Raw genomic sequence first — 18101 nt, forward strand, 5'->3', positions numbered from 1 at the left:
ATCGTGGAGAGGCAACCTGGCCAGGTAAGATGGGTCTTGCAATTGCGTTGCAGTTTTCTAGTGTGATGAAGGGATTTGACTGCTTGAAATAGAGAAGGTTGTTGTAAAATATGATCATTATAGGCTTTGTTGGTTGACTATAATTTCAAGCTAATCTTGCCAGGCCCATTTTATATGTCCAAATATTAATCAATCACAGAACAGTTAATTAAATTCACATTTTAATCATGGAAATAGTGCTTGTAAATGTCTTCAATGAATAAATGCATATTATTTTTTATATAACTACAATTGTACCTCACACAAGGTCATGGGATGTGGCTTTGCAAAATCAGACCAGCTGAAGAAACGCGACAGAGAAAGTAAATGCTTTTTCTCATGTATTATCACCTCTATAAACAATGAAACCATTATAAACCAGTTTGGAGTAGCCTAGAGAGAAATTAAACGAATCTTTTCTGTCTTGTTTTTCTGTTACTTATAGCCAGCCTCTTAGTCCCAGGTAAAGTCTTACAATTCAACATTTGGTTAATTCAAATTTGTTTTCAAAATGGACATCAATGTTATTATCAACATCACATACTGTGCAAGATAACACTTGATTAACTAAGATTAACACTTCTTTGGTTTATGTGTCTTTGTTACCTACAACGTGATGTGAAGCTGCCACAGGTGAGTCAGTCAGTCTTCAGCTCGAGGACTAAATCACTACAGATCATTATGGGGTATTTGAGGATCTGAATTTGTAATCTATGACTGAGTGCTCCAGTAGTTACCGTTAACATTATCATCAGACAAGCTAAGAATAGCGGTAGAACCCTTCAGACGGGTATCAGACTACAAATAGCTGTAATACTGCTTTAAATAAAAAACTGAAGTGAAACAACTTAAGATATAGTTGGTCCCATAATGATAACTAGCTACATTTGCACGGTAAACCTGTGTGTTCTTTTGGTAATGGGATTGCATTAGCAATGAGAGAGTTGTGAGTTCAAGTCCCACAGGGATCACATACTGTAAGTGCCTATGTGTTGTAATATGCTCTCTCCCGACGATACTCATTCCCCCAGCAATGAGGGCAGCTCTCCTAATCCAACGTTGGTACCGTCAGTACGTGGCACGGCTGGAGATGAGACGCAGGTGCACCTGGAACATCTTCCAGTCCATCGAGTATGCAGGAGAGCAGGATCAGATTAAGGTGGGACAACAGACACACATACCCAGCATTGCGGGAAAACTACACATTCATATGACACCATGTGATTATTTTAGTTTCTTTTCAAATAGAATTGAATCAATTATGTATTTACTTCTTCTTCTTGTTCTTCTACTTCTTCTTGTTCGACTTCTTTATCTCAGCTCTACAACTTCTTTGGCTACCTCATGGATCACTTCACTCCAGCCAGCAGTGAGCGTAAGCTATCCTCTCACCTCATCCCCAGGCTATAGGCGAAGAAGTCAGGTGTACGAGATTAGGGATGTGTCCCAAATGGCACCCTATTCTTCAAATTGTGCACTACCTATGGGCCCTGGTCAACTGTAGTGCACAACATAGTGAATACTAGATTGCCATTGGGGATGCAGCCCAGCTACCTCCCATTAGCTCATTTGACTACAGTACGTCCTCTGAAAAACCTGTGTCCTATCTCTATCTTAGGGAACCTGATCTCACACATCTTCCGTGAGAACAACATCTGCCGTAATGTAGATTGGGAGAGGTACTTCTGCTACAAGAGCATTGAGGTACCAAAGCTGTACTCTGGTCCCCATCTCTCTTTCCCCATAACATGTTCCAATGCAGCTGAGCTGGTGGAGGCCTTCAAGAACAAACAAGTAGGTATTCCTACTCACAAGAGATCCAGCAAGCAAGTGTAGGCAGGGCCATCAGTGGCCTCCATGTGCCAAACATCCATTCTACCACCAACTGTTGGGCAGAGGCTTGCCATTATGCTAGTTTTCTCTGCTGACTGCCGTCTGTTGTTGACTTTCTACTAACGACTTTCCTCTCACTTCTCGTTTTCCCTCAAGCGTTCTGTTCTTCTCTGTCTGTTTTTCCCAGTAGCAGCTCCATTCTCGCTATGTCCTTCAGCTCCTTGGGGAGACCTGGAGACTGCTGAGGATCCTCCCCAACATCAGTCAGATCTCCACCTGCCACAGCAAGGAGATCACCATCTGTGGTAGAAACATAACCACACATCAGGCTTTTAAACAATTCACTGGTTGTATAGCTTTATTGCTTCTTATGCTTTACCAACTTGTCACTCACTGGTAAACCCTCTCCCTCCCAACAGGAGACTTACATGGGCATCTTGAGGATCTTTTGTTGGTCTTCTACAAGGTGGATGCCACTTTTTTTGTCAACGCACCACATCACAATTCACATGACATGGGTCTCATTCATAATGAAGGCAAACTAATTTAAGCTTTCTTTGTATTTGACATGTGCTTACCTATCCTGATTAGAATGGTTTACCATCATCTGAGAAGCCTTATGTCTTCAATGGAGACTTTGTGGATCGAGGAAAAGATTCCCTGGAGATCCTCCTCATCCTGTTTTCCTTTCTCCTGGTCTATCCCAATGATGTCCATCTGAACAGAGGCAACCACGAGGACCATATCGTTAACCTAAGGTACTATCAGACATACTGTATGTACAGTATAATCCCTGCACTAAACATACATAACATTGACATGTCTACTTCTGCTAAGCTTCCCAGTAAAGCAATGAAAACAGTCAAGCCGTGCTAAAAATAGCCCACATTAACATATGTAGATGACATTCCTATTCTGACAATTCTGAAACTTACTTAGATAATACCTTTGATGATACATGGTTATAACATCTACAGAAAATACAGAAATGCCAAAGGTGTAGGTGTTGCCGTTTACATTCAGAACAAGTGATCAGTAGCCATATCTAGGAAAACCAAACTTCCAAAGGCTGGGCCTAATATAGTGTATAAGAGGTCATACAATATGTTTTGTAGTGATTCCTATGTTGTTGATGTAAATAATATGTGTTGGTCTGTTGTGTGTAATGAGGAACAACCAGATGCTGCAATTGACACATTTATGAAGTTACTAATAAGCATGCACCCATTAAGAAAATGACTATAAAACTGTTAAATCCCTGTGGATTGTTGAGGAATTGAAAAATTGCATGCCTATTAGTAACTGAGGAAAAAGAAACAGCAAATAAGTCTGGCTACATAACCAATTTGCAAACAGGGCAGAACAGCTCTACTTATTTTTGGAAGAAGTGTTGACATGCTAATGCACCGAGGTGTGTGTTAATTAAAACTACTAGCACACAGTTCAGACACCCATGCATACCCCACAAGACGCGCCACCAAAGATCTCTTCACAATCCCAGAGTCAAGAACAGAATATGAGAGGTGCACATAGAGCCATGGTGAAATGGAACTCTATTCCACATCAGGAAACTGATGCAAGCAGTAGAATTGGATTTCAAAAACAGATAAAATACACCTTATGGAACAGCAGGGACTGTAAAGAGATACACATAGGCACAGACACATATACACATGATAAGACACGCACTCTACACTCGATCACCTGGATGTTGTATTGTAAATATGTGGTGATGGAGTGGTGGCCTGAATGTGATGGGTAAAGTGTTATGAAAAGTAATGTCATGTAGTATTTTAAACTGTATGTATGTTGCTGGACACCAGGAAGAGTAGTTTCTGCCTTAGCAGCAGCTAATGGGGATCCATAATAAATACAAATACAAATCATATCTTCTTCTCTGGTATTCCCCAGTAGAAACATCATTCAACACACATTTCTTTCCCCCCCCAGATATGGCTTTACCAAAGAGGTGCTTGGAAAATACAGGGTAGGTCTCACCTTGTGTCATTCTATAACATTGGACAATTGTTCAAATTGCTTTGCCTCTGCCCCAAACCAAGTGTTTAAAAAAAACTATGATTTTCCCAGGGCAGTCCTATTTATTTGATATGGATGAACCACATCATAGGTAATTTATTCTGCTAATCAGAATCATCTAATCTTCCTGAGTATTATGTTAACCAGTGATCAGAGTCCACTTATATCAAGCCTATCTATTTCAGTGTGTAATGTAGGTCACTCTCCCTCTTGACTAAGGAGATTACAGGATCTTTCTCTCTGTCAACTGTGTGACTCTTTGTGACTCTCTTTCTCTTTCTCTTCCTCTCTATCTTTGTGTGTTTGTGTACGTGTCAGTCAGTCAGTCTTAAATAGCCAGCACACTGACCCAGTTAGTCAGGAATACCTGTTTGTTTTAGGTTACATGGTTACAGTAGCCAATGGATAAACTGTTGGTAGATAACACCATCCACATCCGCTCAGTTCTTGATTAAAGACCTACTGTATTTGATGTGTTAATAGTGTGTATCCCAAAAGGAAAAAATAGCACTACACATTTTACTGCACAGGCCTTATAGTTTTCAATATAATCAGTGACGCTGACATGTTGAATCTTATACTAACGTATGCATAATAAGAAATATTCTGATCGACATTGTTGTCACTTGACTTGTGCTTAGCTTCATGGCAAGAAGATTCTAAAGCTTCTCCAGAAGATCTTTAGCTGGTTGCCCCTGGCGACAGTAATTGACAACAAGGTGTTGGTTCTGCACGGCGGTATCTCAGACACCACGGACCTTCACCTCATATCCAGAGTGGACAGACACAAAGTAAAACCACACTAACACCTCACTTAAAGGAATAGTTCACCTGTAACAAAGTATAACCTCACAGAACCCTTCTCTTTAGTTCACCCACATTACTTAAATGTAGCTGAGCATCAATTAGACACTAATTGATGATTCATCTTAGTCTATTATGGCCTTAGTATGGACAGGTGTAATGAACACCGCAAAATAGTAGGTCCCGAAATATCCCTAAACCTAAATATATAGCGGGCCTGAGAAGCTTAAGTTTATTGCATGCCCAGATCACTTTGCTCATTGTTTAATAATGTCTGTGCTAAGTGCAGCATTGCTCACTGTAGAATGGATCATGACAATACTTGTATCTGTAGTATGTTTCAGCTCTCCGGCCTCCCAAGACGAAGAGGCAAAACAGGTCAGGTATGACGGACTCCGATCTAGAAGACGATGAGCCAACTGCCAAGCCTGTGGACAGCAGCAGGCGCCGGGTCCACTCCCTGACCCACAGCAGCAGCACGGGGACCAGGCATGAGGTCCAGCGTCGCTCCCTGCAGGGCCTGAACAACAGGGTGACCTGCTCTGTAGAAGAGGAGCTGAAGGAGAGACGCAGGCAGGCCGGACTTAGCCAGTCCTACGGAGACCTCCGTAACTCCCTGGCTAACTCTGACTCTGACCCAGACCCAGACTCTGGAGAGCTGCTGGAGTCGTACGGGGACGAGTGGAAACAGGTAACTGAGATCATAAACCATTTACATCACATATTTGTTAAGAGTATGAATAAAGTTAGAATAACAGTTTGTGATGTTTTAGGAGGATTTTCCATATTGGGGTGAAAGGATTAGGATAGCAGGAGCTGATGGAGTTAAAGGATGACATTTGTTTATATTATGGGGTGGAATTGATTTGAGTTCTACCTTTATTTGAAGAATAGCAAAGATGATTGAAAGCAAGAGATATATTGATTTGGGTGGACATTGTTAGTCTACAGAACCAGTGAATGGCCCTCCCCCTAGTGGTGGTGTTAACTAGTAACTACACCCTGGTGTTGTCTGTCTGGGCTGCAGATTGTAGACATGCTATGGAGCGACCCCATGCCCCAGGATGGCTGTGTCCCCAACGAGGTGCGAGGTGGAGGATGTTACTGGGGTCCTGATGTGACAGAAGAGGTCCTGCGACGTCACAACCTCACGCTGCTTATACGCTCACATGAGTGCAAGCAAGAGGGCTACGAGTTCTGCCACAACCGCAGGGTGAGGAAAGCCACAGACATAGCACAATCAAAAGAGAATGAAATATGCAATAAACTGTAGCAAAATGTTTTTACTGCAGCCATGTAAAAACAAAAGATAAATATGTAAAAAAGGAATACAAACTCTGTGAGTGTTTGATAAAATCCTCTAAGAGTAGGCAAAATAGCTTTGAGTTCTAAAGCAAAATAGAACCTTTGAATAATGCTTGTTCTTTCTATTTCTCTAGGTCCTAACCATATTTTCTGCATCTAACTACTATGAGGTGGGAAGCAACAGAGGAGCGTACATCAGGATGGGTCCTGACCTGGTGCCTCACTTCATCCAGTACCAGGCCAACAGGGCTACCAGGGCGCTCACACTGAGACAAAGGTAACATAGGTCACACGAACCACGGATAGATGTTTAAATGACTCTGAGACACAGGCAGCCCAATTCTGATATTTATCCCCGCTAATTAGTATTTTGGCCAATCAGATCAGCTCTTTTGGCAATAATTGGGGAAAAAGATCAGTTGGACTACCTGTGTAAACGCAACCATTGTGTCATCAATGTGTCACCTGTGCGGAGAAGGTCATGAAATGGCACTCTGAACAATTGAATATCAGACTAAAAGAAGATCACCTCAGACGTGTCTTTGTCTGACATCTCACACATACCACACTGAAAACCCTGCAGTGAATTCCTGGTATACCTCAGACACATTATCCACTGTGTGTGAGGTGGTTGATGCCTTGTGTTTTCAGTGTTGGGCGGACTGAGCGTTCAGCTCTCAGGGCTTTGAGGGAAAAGCTGTTTGCACATAAGTCAGACCTTATCAGTTCCTTTCAAGAATACGACCCGGAAAATACAGGTACTGAACCACGCACCCACCGTTTCACTCATATCACCTACCAGGAACCTCTGTTCCCCTTAGTACTTTAGTGAATACATTATATAATGTTGACTACTATTCATCACCATCTAGTGGCAACAGTATATTTAGCAGTCTTAAAATCCTACCATAAAGGTTCCAAATGTACACTGAATGGTGTCAACATCAGATCATGTTTTATTGCATCTCTCTCTGTGATGATTGTCTTTATGGCCCAGTATAGGATATAGATAGGATATTCTCTATGCAGTAAAAAGTCTGTCAGTGTTTTATGTTTATCTGTGTGATCACTGCATGGTCTGGTCTCTCTTCCAGGGCTGACCGCTCTGTGGCTGTGTTGAGACTGGGTTTACCCTAATGGGTTAGTGTAGCAGTTTGAGGCTGACTGTGTGACTGCGGCATGGCCTCTGTAATATGGCTGTGTGGTCTCTCAGGGCTGATCTCTCTGGGCCACTGGGCCTGTGCCATGGAGGCTGTGTTGAGGCTGGGTCTACCCTGGAGGGTGCTGCGGTCTCAGCTAGTGGGAGACACTCTGGATGGCATGCTGGACTATCATCTTTGGTTCAGAGAACTGGCCATCACCGAGCCCAACACAGAGGTGAGGTTTACTAACACACAAACGTAAACATACATATGCACACACACAAAAAAAAGCAGCAAACAAGCACCGTACAAAATTCCTGGTTGCTGCCTTTTATCTACCAGCTCTCGAATGCCAGTCTGCTTGAGACCATGTATAAGCACCACTCCAACCTGGAGACCATCTTCAGGATCATAGACACAGACAACTCAGGTGAGTAAATAATCAGCTTGGCCCAGATACCTGCCCTGTTGTGTTTTACAAACATGACCTTTCTCAAGCCTCTCAGGCCCCTCTCTGTCATAACATACAGAGAGCTTATTAGTAACAAGCTGAATATGATGTTCCATTGAAAACAAAGAGATTAATTGAACTGCATTGATCCCCAGAGGGAAAATTGGATGTGTCACCAGCATAGGACACCTACAGGAACAGACACACGTGTAACAGACGTTGTGCTTGCTTAACAGTACTTAACTAGGCAAGTCAGTTAAGAAATTCTTAATTACAATGACAGCCTACAGTACGGTCTAGTTTATTTCCTAAAAGCCCACACTGGTGGTACTCGATCTCAGATCCTCTGCCTTGCGCAAACACGTGATCGCATCCCTTGACCAATTACACTATAGAAAAGCTAGTGAATCGATAGGGCAACTAGAGACATTTCAAGCTGGGGAGTGAGGCTACGAATCCAAGTCTGTTACACAGGCACATATCAGAACACATAGACCTGATGTACATTATCTTTCCTTGTCTGATCTGTGGGCTATATATCTTACATGTGAAACAAACCCATCCGATTGAGTAATAATCAGTACCATATGAAGCCAGGTTTAAAACTGCAGATTGTCACCGTCTTTCACTCAAAGACCACTAAAATTCTTCTGGTGCACTACAGATTATATAATGTGTGATCTGGGGGGGGGGGGGAACACATTTCTATTCAAATATGTAAAGCTGAAGCAACCAGATTCCACAATAGAAATGTAAAGGTCATTCCCGATTGAGTCGATATATTGCATTCACGGTTAACACTGCATAACATTGCATGTAAATGTCAATCACACTTTAATGCTAAACTTCCATGATGCAGATTGAATAGAGCCCATGATCTAAAATACAAAGCACTATCCTATTTCATTGTCTCCCAGGTTTGATATCGTTTGAAGAGTTCCGTCAGACGTGGAAGCTGCTTAGCTCCCATCTGCAGACAGAGATCAGTGACGAGGCCATCAGTGACCTGGCCGTCTCCATCGACTTCAACAAAGACGGCAGCATAGACATCAACGAGTTCATGGAGGCCTTCCGGCTAGTGGGAGGAGACCTACTGCAGAATGAAGGTGACCCCCACTGACACATCTTCAAACTGGAATCTACTCACTGCAATCAATGGTCAATAGTACCATAGGAGGGCTTCCAGCCGACCTACTGCAACAACAGACATGATAAAGCACTTCAAGAGGAAATACAGTATATTACTACCAACTGGAATCTACCCATTCAAATCCATGGCCTAGCCCTGGAGGGGGTCAACTGTATGATCGGGCGAGGGCTTCCAGCAACCTGCTGCCACATCAACAGTAGTCTTGCATGCCAGCCTCATGGTGCTCCACCATGCTGCGGGGAAGGACTATAGGAATGCTAGTGAAAAAGGAGGGGGATGAACCTCTGAGTTTGAGTTTATTTATTTCTCTGATACCCACTTCTAGAGAAAATATACTACAAACTGGGAATCTACTTATTCCAATCAATGGACCCATTTCCAGCATCTCAGGTATTTAGAACCAATGAGAAAAGATGCAACATAGTTAGAAAAAAGAAGATTGAAAAGATTTTGGGGCATATTGATTATTCATACAGGCCTCTCTCAATAGGTGACCATAATATACCTAAGGAAATATTGATTCTATAGATGAAAACTATACAGCCATTGGCTAGTCATTGTGTGAGAGACCCAGACAGAACACGGGATATGGATTTGCAAAGCATTCGTTTTAGAAATGGTGCCTATGCTTGTGTAACAGATTAAGACTACCGGATAAACTCACCAACAGACTAAAATGTTGCCAATGGTGCCATTGAATCAGATCCTTTTCAGTGTCACAACTGGTTTGTATGTTGTCAAGCGACAGAGGACCCTGGTTCAAGCCCAGTCAGAGGCAGATTGAGGGAGGAAACAAAGCTGCTATGCTAGCACTGACACCGGTTACACTTGGGTAAGAAAGAGATCCAAACAAAGGAGAGTCATGTTGAAAAAGGCTCTTCAATGACATTTTATTAAACCATGTTGGGGTTGTGTATAATTCTTATTCAATCATATAAAATATTACTAAAGCAATAAAAGGCGTATTTATTTACAATGTGTTGAATATCGCACTTGAATATCACACCAAATCATCGAACAGTCACATTTCACCAGACAGTGTCCACCAGATGGTCTGGCAGTTTTTCTAAGAGAGTCTTGTTCCAGTTTAGATGTTTGGTGGTTTTAGGGGCAGTTTCCAAGACAAAAATGATACCTAGTCCTGGACTAAAAAGGATTTTTGATTGAGATTCAATTGAGCCAATAGTCCAGGACAAGGATTAATCTGTGTGAGAAAGCACCTCTGAGTTGAAGACAGACAGACCATAGAAAAGACAGATATATGCCTTGCTAAGAAGAGGCATAAACCTTTAACTTTTGTCAGCAGTGAGAGAGAGATTCAGGGTCACGTGGGGCCTGGGAGGACCTTTGAGGTCAGCCGAGTCTGTCCAGGAGGCCATGTTCTATCAGTTTGATGTCTTCCACGTCATCTTTGATCACACTGATCAGCTGACTCAGACCCTCCTGCTGCTGCTTCAGGTGCTGTGGAGAGGAGAACGGAGAGACACTCAGTCAGCAATACTGACCAACCACACACATAAACAAAGACACTTAGAACTACTGACGGACTAACGGCAGACCACACACATCTGTAAGCAAACAGACAAAACACTTCCATAATTTGCGTTAACATATACATGCAGTATGTCTTGCCCATAAAAATAGAATTTTAAGTCTCACCTGTCTGATCTCTCTGAGAAGGTCTCCGTCCACACTATATCGTTCCTCTGAGCGCACCGCCCCAAAGTGGTTCTGCATCCGGATCTGAGACATCAGCTCGTTCAGACGCCCCTAATAGAGCAACAACCATTTCAAGTAAATTTGATAGACAAGGTCCTGAAATTACATGAGAAATACTGTACATCCAACGAAAGGGTCATCAAATCTGAATCAGTGAGAGGCGACAGGTAGCATAGCAGTTAAGAGCATTGGGCCAGTAACAGAAATGTCGCCGAGTTCCCGAGCAGACTAGGTGAAAAATCTGCTGATGTACCCTCGAGCAAGGCATTTAAACCTAATTGTACCTGTAAGTCGCTTTGGATAAGAAGAGCGTCTCCTAAATTACCAAAATGTAAATAGGTAGGGTGTCCAGAGTTGCAGCTAAAAGTCAGCTTTTAGCATAGTCACGTAGGGCATGGCGGAGTGCCAGCGTTTGTATGGAATAACCAGATGATGCAGTGAACTTACCTTGAACTGCGTGGGGGCATTGAGTTCACACTGGATGGTGTCCAGCTGCACTCTTAGGTGCTCCTCATCCACCTGGATGGCATAGCCACTCTTCCTCTGAATCTCCTGCTTGATCAGCACCTAAACACACACACAAACAGTGTATATACTAAGGCTGTCCCTGACTAAAAAAAAATATTGGTGTTTTGCAGGTACCATTTCATTTAATGAGGCTGCCAGTTGAGGACTTGTGAGGCATCTGTTTCTCAAACTAGACACTAATGTAGTTGTCCTCCTGCTCAGTTGTGCACCGGGGCCTCCCACTCCTTTCTATTCTGGTTAGAGACAATTTGCACTATTCTGTGATTTTGAGCCTGTAATCAAACCCACAAATGCTGATGCTCCAGATACTCACAGTTTTATTGCTTCTTTAAATCAGGACACTGTTTTCAGTTGTGCTAACATAATTGCAAACAGGTTTTCTAAAGATTAACCAGCCTTTAAAAATTATAAACTTTTTGGAACACAGGAGTGATGGTTGCTGATAATGGGCATCTGTACGTCTATGTACATATTCCATTAAAAATCTGCCGTTTCCAGCTACAATAGTAATTTACAACATTAACCATGTCTACACTGCATTTAATCAATTTGATGTTTTTTAATTTATTTTATTTTATTTGCCTTCTAAGTGATCCCAAACGTTTGAATTGTAGTATGTATGTATGTATGTATGTATGTATGTATGTATGTATGTATGTATGTATGTATGTATGTATGTATGTATGTATGTATGTATGTATGTATGTATGTATGTATGTATGTATGTATGTATGTATGTATGTATGTATGTATGTATGTATGTATGTATGTATGTATGTATGTATGTATGTATGTATGTATGTATGTGTATATATTACATACACGCACGAACACACACACACAAAGGTTTGGATATACCTACTCATTCAAGGGTTTTTCTTTAGTTTTTACTATTTTCTGCATTGTAGAACAATAGTGAAGACATCAAAACTAAGAAAACACATATGGAATCATGTAGTAACCAAATAAAAGTTAAACAAATCAAATATATTTTAGATTCTTCAAAGTCGCCACCCTTTGCCTTGATGACAGCTTTGCACACTCTTGGCATTTTCTCAACCAGCTTCATGGAATGCATTTCAATTAACCGGTGTGCCTTGTTAAGTCAATTTGTGTAATTTCTTTCCTTCTTAAAAAACCTGTCTAGGACACATGTTCCGCTAGCAGAAAAAAATATACACTTGTTAACTTCTTAAGGTATAGGGGGCAGCATTTTCACTATTGGATAAATAGCTTGCCCAATTTCAACTTCCTGCTACTCATGCCAAGAATATAAGATATGCATATTATTACTGAAACTGAAGTTTCTAAAACTGTTTGAATCATGTCTGTGAGTATAACATAACTTATGTAGCAAGCAAAACCCAGAGGACTATCTGTTCAAAAATAATAATAATGTAGGTCTCAGTTCAGTGAGTTCTCTGTTCAGTGAGTTCTCATTGGGAAACGGTATTTCTTTGGAACTTGTTTTCAGTTCCTACTGCTTCCACTGGATGTCACCAGATGTCACGAGGTTATTAATATGTGCAATGAAGAAGTACGGCCATCTAGGAACTGCATAACACTGTTGAGAGTTGCGCAAGACTTGAAAAGTAGCTTGGTTTGTTGCGTTCCTGTATTGAACACAGATAGACCCGTCTTCAATTTGATCTAAAGTTGTATTACAAAAGTAGTTTGAAATTTTTGGCAAAGTTTATAGGCAACTTTTGAAATATTTATTAGTGACATTGCACATTTTGGAAGCTGTTTTTTTCTGGATCAAAAGCGCCAAATAAACTGACATTTTGGATATATATTGACGGAATTAAATCGTACAAAAGACCAATTGTGATGTTTATGGGACATATTGGAGTGCCAAAAAAAGAAGCTTGTCAAAGGTAAGGCATGTTTTACATTTTATTTCTGCGTTTTGTGTAGCGCCTGCAGAGTTGAAATATGCTACCCTCTGTTTACTGTTGTGCTATCATCAGATAATAGCTTCTTATGCTTTCGCCGAAAAGCCTTTTAAAAATCTGACATGTTGGCTGGATTCACAACGAGTGTAGCTTTAATTGACTATCTTACATGTGTGATTTAATGAAAGTTAGATTTTTATATAATTTTTTTGTTGCCGTGCTGCATTTTCCCTGGCATTTGCCCAAGTGGGACGCAAGCGTCGCCTATACCATAAGAAGTTAATGCAACCACTGTCAGAATTTTTAAAAACTTTACGGAAAAAGCATACCACGCAATAATCTGAGATGGCGCTCAGAAGTACACAATATTTCTCCGCCATGTTGGAGTCAACAGAAATACGAAATTACATCATAAATATTCCCTTACCTTTCATCAGAATGTAGTGCCAGGAATCTTAGTTCCGCAATAAATCGTAGTTTTGTTCGATAATGTCCATTACTAGTGTCCAATTAGCTACCTTTGCTAACACGTTTAGTTCATATGTCCAAACGCTGGCGCCAGTCCAGGCGAACTCAGACGAAAACTTTAAAAAGTTATATTCCAGGTTGAATAAACTGGTCAAATTAAGTAGAGAATCAATCTTCAGGATGTTGTTATCATATATATCTAATAACGTTCCAACCGGAGCATTCGTTTTTGTTTACAGAGTAATGGAACACATGATCTCATGAGAAATGTGCCTGGCCAGGAACTGGCATTCTGCTAGACCACTGACTCAAATGGCTGCCATCCGGTCCCACATCACACTAGAGGCTTCATTCCACGTTCTACTGACTGACATCTAGTGGAAGGCGTAGGAAGTGGGAACAGATCCATATCTTACTGGGATGTGAATAGGCGATGAGTTGAAAATCAACCAGCCCCAGAATTTCCACTTCCTGTTTGGAAGTTTGCCTGCCATATGAGTTCTGTTATACTCACAGACAATTTTAGAAACGTCAGAGTTTTCTATCCAATAGTAATAATAAGATGCATATAATAGCATCTGGGACAGAGTAAGAGGCAGTTCACTATGGGCACGCAATTCATACAAAGTGAAAATGCTGCCCCCTATCCATAAAAAGAAAACCGGTCTAGGATCAGCGGAACCCCTCGCCAACAGCCAATGAAATTGCAGGGCGCCAAATACAAATCAACAGAAAACTCAAATCAAATTTCACCATTTTAAAAGTTAAAATTCTCGTTAATCCAGCCAGTGTCTGATTTCAAAAAATGCTTTACAGCGAAAACTCCACAAACGATTATGTTAGGTGTCCACCAACTCACAGAAAACCCCAGCCATTTTTCTAGCCAAAGAGAGGAGTCACAAAAAGCACAATTAATACAATTAATAATACTACATGATTCCAAAAGTGTTATTTCATAGTTTTGATGTCTTCACTATTATTCTACTGTGTAGAAAATAGTAAAATAAAGAAAAAACCTTGAATGAGTAGATGTGTCCAAACTTGTGACTGGTACTGTATATTACTGCTCGGCTAAAATAATCTTGGTCGACCAACAGCCTAACGACCAAACAATCAACTAACTGGGGTCAGCCATATTATACCCACATAGTTAAATAAATATTTAATCAAGATAGTTAACTTCATGATATTCTGTCGGCATTCAAAATATGTTCACACACCGCTGTATCAACTGACAACAGCCAGATGACTTGACTTAATAATAAATGGCACATACCTGTAGTACTCTGTGAGAGAGATCCATCAGCTTCCTCTTGTATTGAGCGATCTTAGCCACTGTTGTTGCCTGGTTCTTCTGCAGTTCACTGATGTCATTAGAGATGATCTGGTGAAAGACCACAGGAAACGTGTACATAACTACATAGGAGGAACCCACCTACAGCATATAAAAGAGGGTACTGAGAAGCATGTGAGGCAGTAAAGGAAAGCTGTAACAAAGGCCAGCGTAACGTAGCTCCCCTCCTGGATAGGTCTTAGTAGCCAGATTTGTCTAACAGTCCTTCAAGCTGAATAAGAACCAGCAACCTAAGGTTCTTTATTCATTTTATGGTACAGCAATTTCCCTATCCTTCTACACTTTTTTATAACACTTCTAGAAGCAGGCCATATACAGTGGGGCAAAAAAGTATTTAGTCAGCCACCAATTGTGCAAGTTCTCCCACTTAAAAAGATGAGGCCTGTAATTTTCATCATAGGTACACTTAAACTATGACAGACAAAAAGAGAAAAAAAATCCAGAAAATCACATTGTAGGATTTTTAAGGAATTTATTTGCAAACTATGGTGGAAAATAAGTATTTGGTCACCTACAAACAAGCAAGATTTCTGGCTCTCACAGACCTGTAACTTCTTCTTTAAGATGCTCCTCTGTCCTCCACTCGTTACCTGTATTAATGGCACCTGTTTGAACTTGTTATCAGTATAAAAGACACCTGTCCACAACCACAAACAGTCACACTCTAAACTCCACTATGGCCAAGACCAAAGAGCTGTCAAAGGACACCAGAAACAAAATGGTAGACCTGCACCAGGCTGGGAAGACTGAATCTGCAATAGGTAAGCAGCTTGGTTTGAAGAAATCAACTGTGGGAGAAATTATTAGGAAATGGAAGACATACAAGACCACTGATAATCTCCCTCGATCTGGGGCTACACGCAAGATCTCACCCTGTGGGGTCAAAATGATCACAAGAATGGTGAGCAAAAATCCCAGAACCACACGGGGGGACCTAGTGAATGACCTGCAGAGAGCTGGGACCAAAGTAACAAAGCCTACCATCAGTAACACACTACGCCGCCAGGGACTCAAATCCTGCAGTGCCCCCCTGCTTAAGCCAGTACATGTCCAGGCCCGTCTGAAGTTTGCTAGAGAGCATTTGGATGATCCAGAAGAAGATTGGGAGAATGTCATATGGTCAGATGAAACCAAAATATAACTTTTTGGTAAAAACTCAACTCGTCGTGTTTGGAGGACAAAGAATGCAGAGTTGCATCCAAAGAACACCATACCTACTGTGAAGCATGGGGGTGGAAACATCATGCTTTGGGGCTGTTTTTCTGCAAAGGGACCAGGACGACTGATCTGTGTAAAGGAAGGAATGAATGGGGCCATGTATCGTGAGATTGAGTGAAAACCTCCATCCATCAGCAAGGAGCAAGGGCATTGAAGATGAAACGTGGCTGGGTCTTTCAGCATGACAATGATCCCAAACACACCGCCCGGGCAACGAAGGAGTGGCTTCGTAAGAAGCATTTCAAGGTCCTGGAGTGGCCTAGCCAGTCTCCAGAGCTCGACCCCATAGAAAATCTTTGGAGGGAGTTGAAAGTCCGTGTTGCCAGGCAACAGCCCCAAAACATCACTGCTCTTGAGGAGATCTGCATGGAGGAATGGGCCAAAATACCAGCAACAGTGTGTGAAAACCTTGTGAAGACTTACAGAAAATGTTTGACCTCTGTCATTGCCAACAAAGGGTATATAACAAAGTATTGAGATAAACGTTTGTTATTGACCAAATACTTATTTTCCACCATAATTTGCAAATAAATAAATTAAAAATCCTACAATGTGATTTTCTGGATTTCCCCCCCCCTCATTTTGTCTGTCATTGTTGAAGTGTCCCCATTTTGAAAATTACAGGTCTCTCATCATTTTAAGTGGGAGAACTTGCACAATTGGTGGCTGACTAAATACTTTTTTGCCCCACTGTATGTGTACGGGTAAGCAGCACAATTGTAGAGGAAAGCTCACGTCTACTCTGGACTGGTGCTGTTTGGTCATCTGGTCCTGAATCTTCAGTCTGCGGAGTAGTTCTTTGAAACCAACCATGGGGACGGGGATCAACCTGTAGGATTACAAATATCATCAGTTCCATATACAGTTTCAAAATGATCATCTAGCTCAGAAGAATTAATGATAACAAGCTTTTAATAACCTTGATTCACATTGAACAACTTACTTGTCCGCATCAGGGTTATCCACCTTTGCCTGTTCCCAAATGATGGGATCCACACCTGAAAACAAGCAACAAAACTCTGAGTCATATACAAGTCACATTCTTAGTGCTACATGTGGACCAAGTAGTCCATACGCTGTTGTTTCAATAAACCATTAAATTAAACCAAACTAAAATCCATGACGTCACAGCTGTTGTACAATAGACATCTGGTTATCTAAAAGCCATGGCCTTGTTCCCATGCTCAGATGTTGCATGCATCAACCAATGGTTGCGTGTCAGATCATCGACTGGGTCATCGGGCACCAGATTGCTATAACATGATGTGCTTAAGCTGATATGGAAAATGCCTATTCAGACCCTGTAAAAGCTGGCATGCAGCAGCAACATCTGAGCCGGGGAATGGGACCATGCTCTCAACATAATGACTCAGTTAACTTCGTTGTGATGGGGAAGACACACAACCAAATTTACCTGCTGGTGCATTCGCCAGCAGCTGTTTGAGCTGTGCTGGTGAGAGCTCAGTGCGTGTAACAGACATGAAAACTGCTAGCTGTGTGAGCTGGGCCTTGGTGTTAGCCTGCTCTACATAGCTGTACAGTGTTGTAGCTGGGATCCTCTTAGATGTGCCGTTAGGAGAACGCTCCACCACATAGATCACCACCTCCGTCCTAGAAAGAGATAGACAGGCATTCAGTGTTACACTGTCCACTTAGAGCGCTTCTAAATGTTCACGAATTTGAAAAACAAGAAAATGGCAGCCCTGCCACTTGGTTTGCTATCAAAGTGAGTATTGAGTCTAGAGAAATGTAATCTCTGTTAATAGGCTCATAGATTGAACAATGGATGCAGGGACTGACAGATCATGAGGTCAATGTGATAAACTTAACGATACTCCATACAGTATATTCTCTGTTGTGTACCCATAGACGGTGTCTGGTAGTGTCTACTACTACTCACTGGTCATCAGGCAGGGCTTTGACTCCCTCTACGTTGACGGTGAGAGTCTGGTTCCCTCCCAGCACCTTGTGTAGAGACTCAACCAGCTGCTGCTGTTGGCTACGAACATCAGCCTCCTTCTTATTCAAGGCCAGGACAACCAAACCATCCTCATCCTTACTGCCTGGGATACAGCTGTAGCCCACCGCCTTGCAGACAAACAGATATGATAAACTTGCAGTTTGTGTCCTTTGTATTCTCTAGATAGAACTTTGGTGG

At 41.6% G+C, this 18101-nt stretch overlaps 2 protein-coding genes across 8 annotated transcripts in view; one reads left to right on the plus strand and one right to left on the minus strand.

Moving 5' to 3' along the window:
• LOC124048660 (serine/threonine-protein phosphatase with EF-hands 2-like) lies at positions 1 to 9737 on the plus strand. Of its 3 annotated transcripts, none has more exons than XM_046369661.1 (19): positions 1 to 24; positions 308 to 362; positions 485 to 502; positions 664 to 672; positions 1071 to 1198; positions 1360 to 1414; positions 1658 to 1833; positions 2063 to 2177; positions 2292 to 2338; positions 2464 to 2630; positions 3823 to 3859; positions 4551 to 4700; positions 5048 to 5404; positions 5741 to 5926; positions 6153 to 6295; positions 6670 to 6776; positions 7232 to 7395; positions 7503 to 7590; positions 8529 to 9737. In XM_046369661.1, exons 2-19 carry the CDS (start codon positions 311 to 313, stop codon positions 8729 to 8731), a joined length of 2202 nt encoding a protein of 733 aa, XP_046225617.1. In that variant the 5' UTR covers positions 1 to 24; positions 308 to 310; the 3' UTR covers positions 8732 to 9737. The 3 variants fall into 3 exon arrangements, with proteins under 3 accessions (XP_046225617.1, XP_046225618.1, XP_046225619.1); XM_046369662.1 differs by having other exon boundaries at positions 1658 to 1743; XM_046369663.1 differs by lacking the exons at positions 7503 to 7590; positions 8529 to 9737 and having other exon boundaries at positions 7113 to 7278.
• The window catches only part of nup54 (nucleoporin 54), a 20745-nt gene continuing 12265 nt past the window's right edge, over positions 9622 to 18101 (minus strand). For all 5 annotated transcript variants that reach the window (XM_046369665.1, XM_046369668.1, XM_046369666.1 and 2 more), the window contains 8 exons: positions 17844 to 18031; positions 17358 to 17554; positions 16887 to 16941; positions 16679 to 16772; positions 14648 to 14755; positions 10928 to 11047; positions 10421 to 10531; positions 9622 to 10222 (listed from right to left, as the gene is read on the minus strand). In XM_046369665.1, coding sequence (XP_046225621.1) covers positions 10115 to 10222; positions 10421 to 10531; positions 10928 to 11047; positions 14648 to 14755; positions 16679 to 16772; positions 16887 to 16941; positions 17358 to 17554; positions 17844 to 18031 — 981 coding nt within the window. In that variant the 3' untranslated portion in view covers positions 9622 to 10114. The remainder of the gene's footprint in view (positions 10223 to 10420; positions 10532 to 10927; positions 11048 to 14647; positions 14756 to 16678; positions 16773 to 16886; positions 16942 to 17357; positions 17555 to 17843; positions 18032 to 18101) is intronic.

The sequence above is a fragment of the Oncorhynchus gorbuscha genome, linkage group LG11 (assembly GCF_021184085.1).
Source record: "Oncorhynchus gorbuscha isolate QuinsamMale2020 ecotype Even-year linkage group LG11, OgorEven_v1.0, whole genome shotgun sequence".
Lineage (NCBI taxonomy): Eukaryota > Metazoa > Chordata > Actinopteri > Salmoniformes > Salmonidae > Oncorhynchus > Oncorhynchus gorbuscha.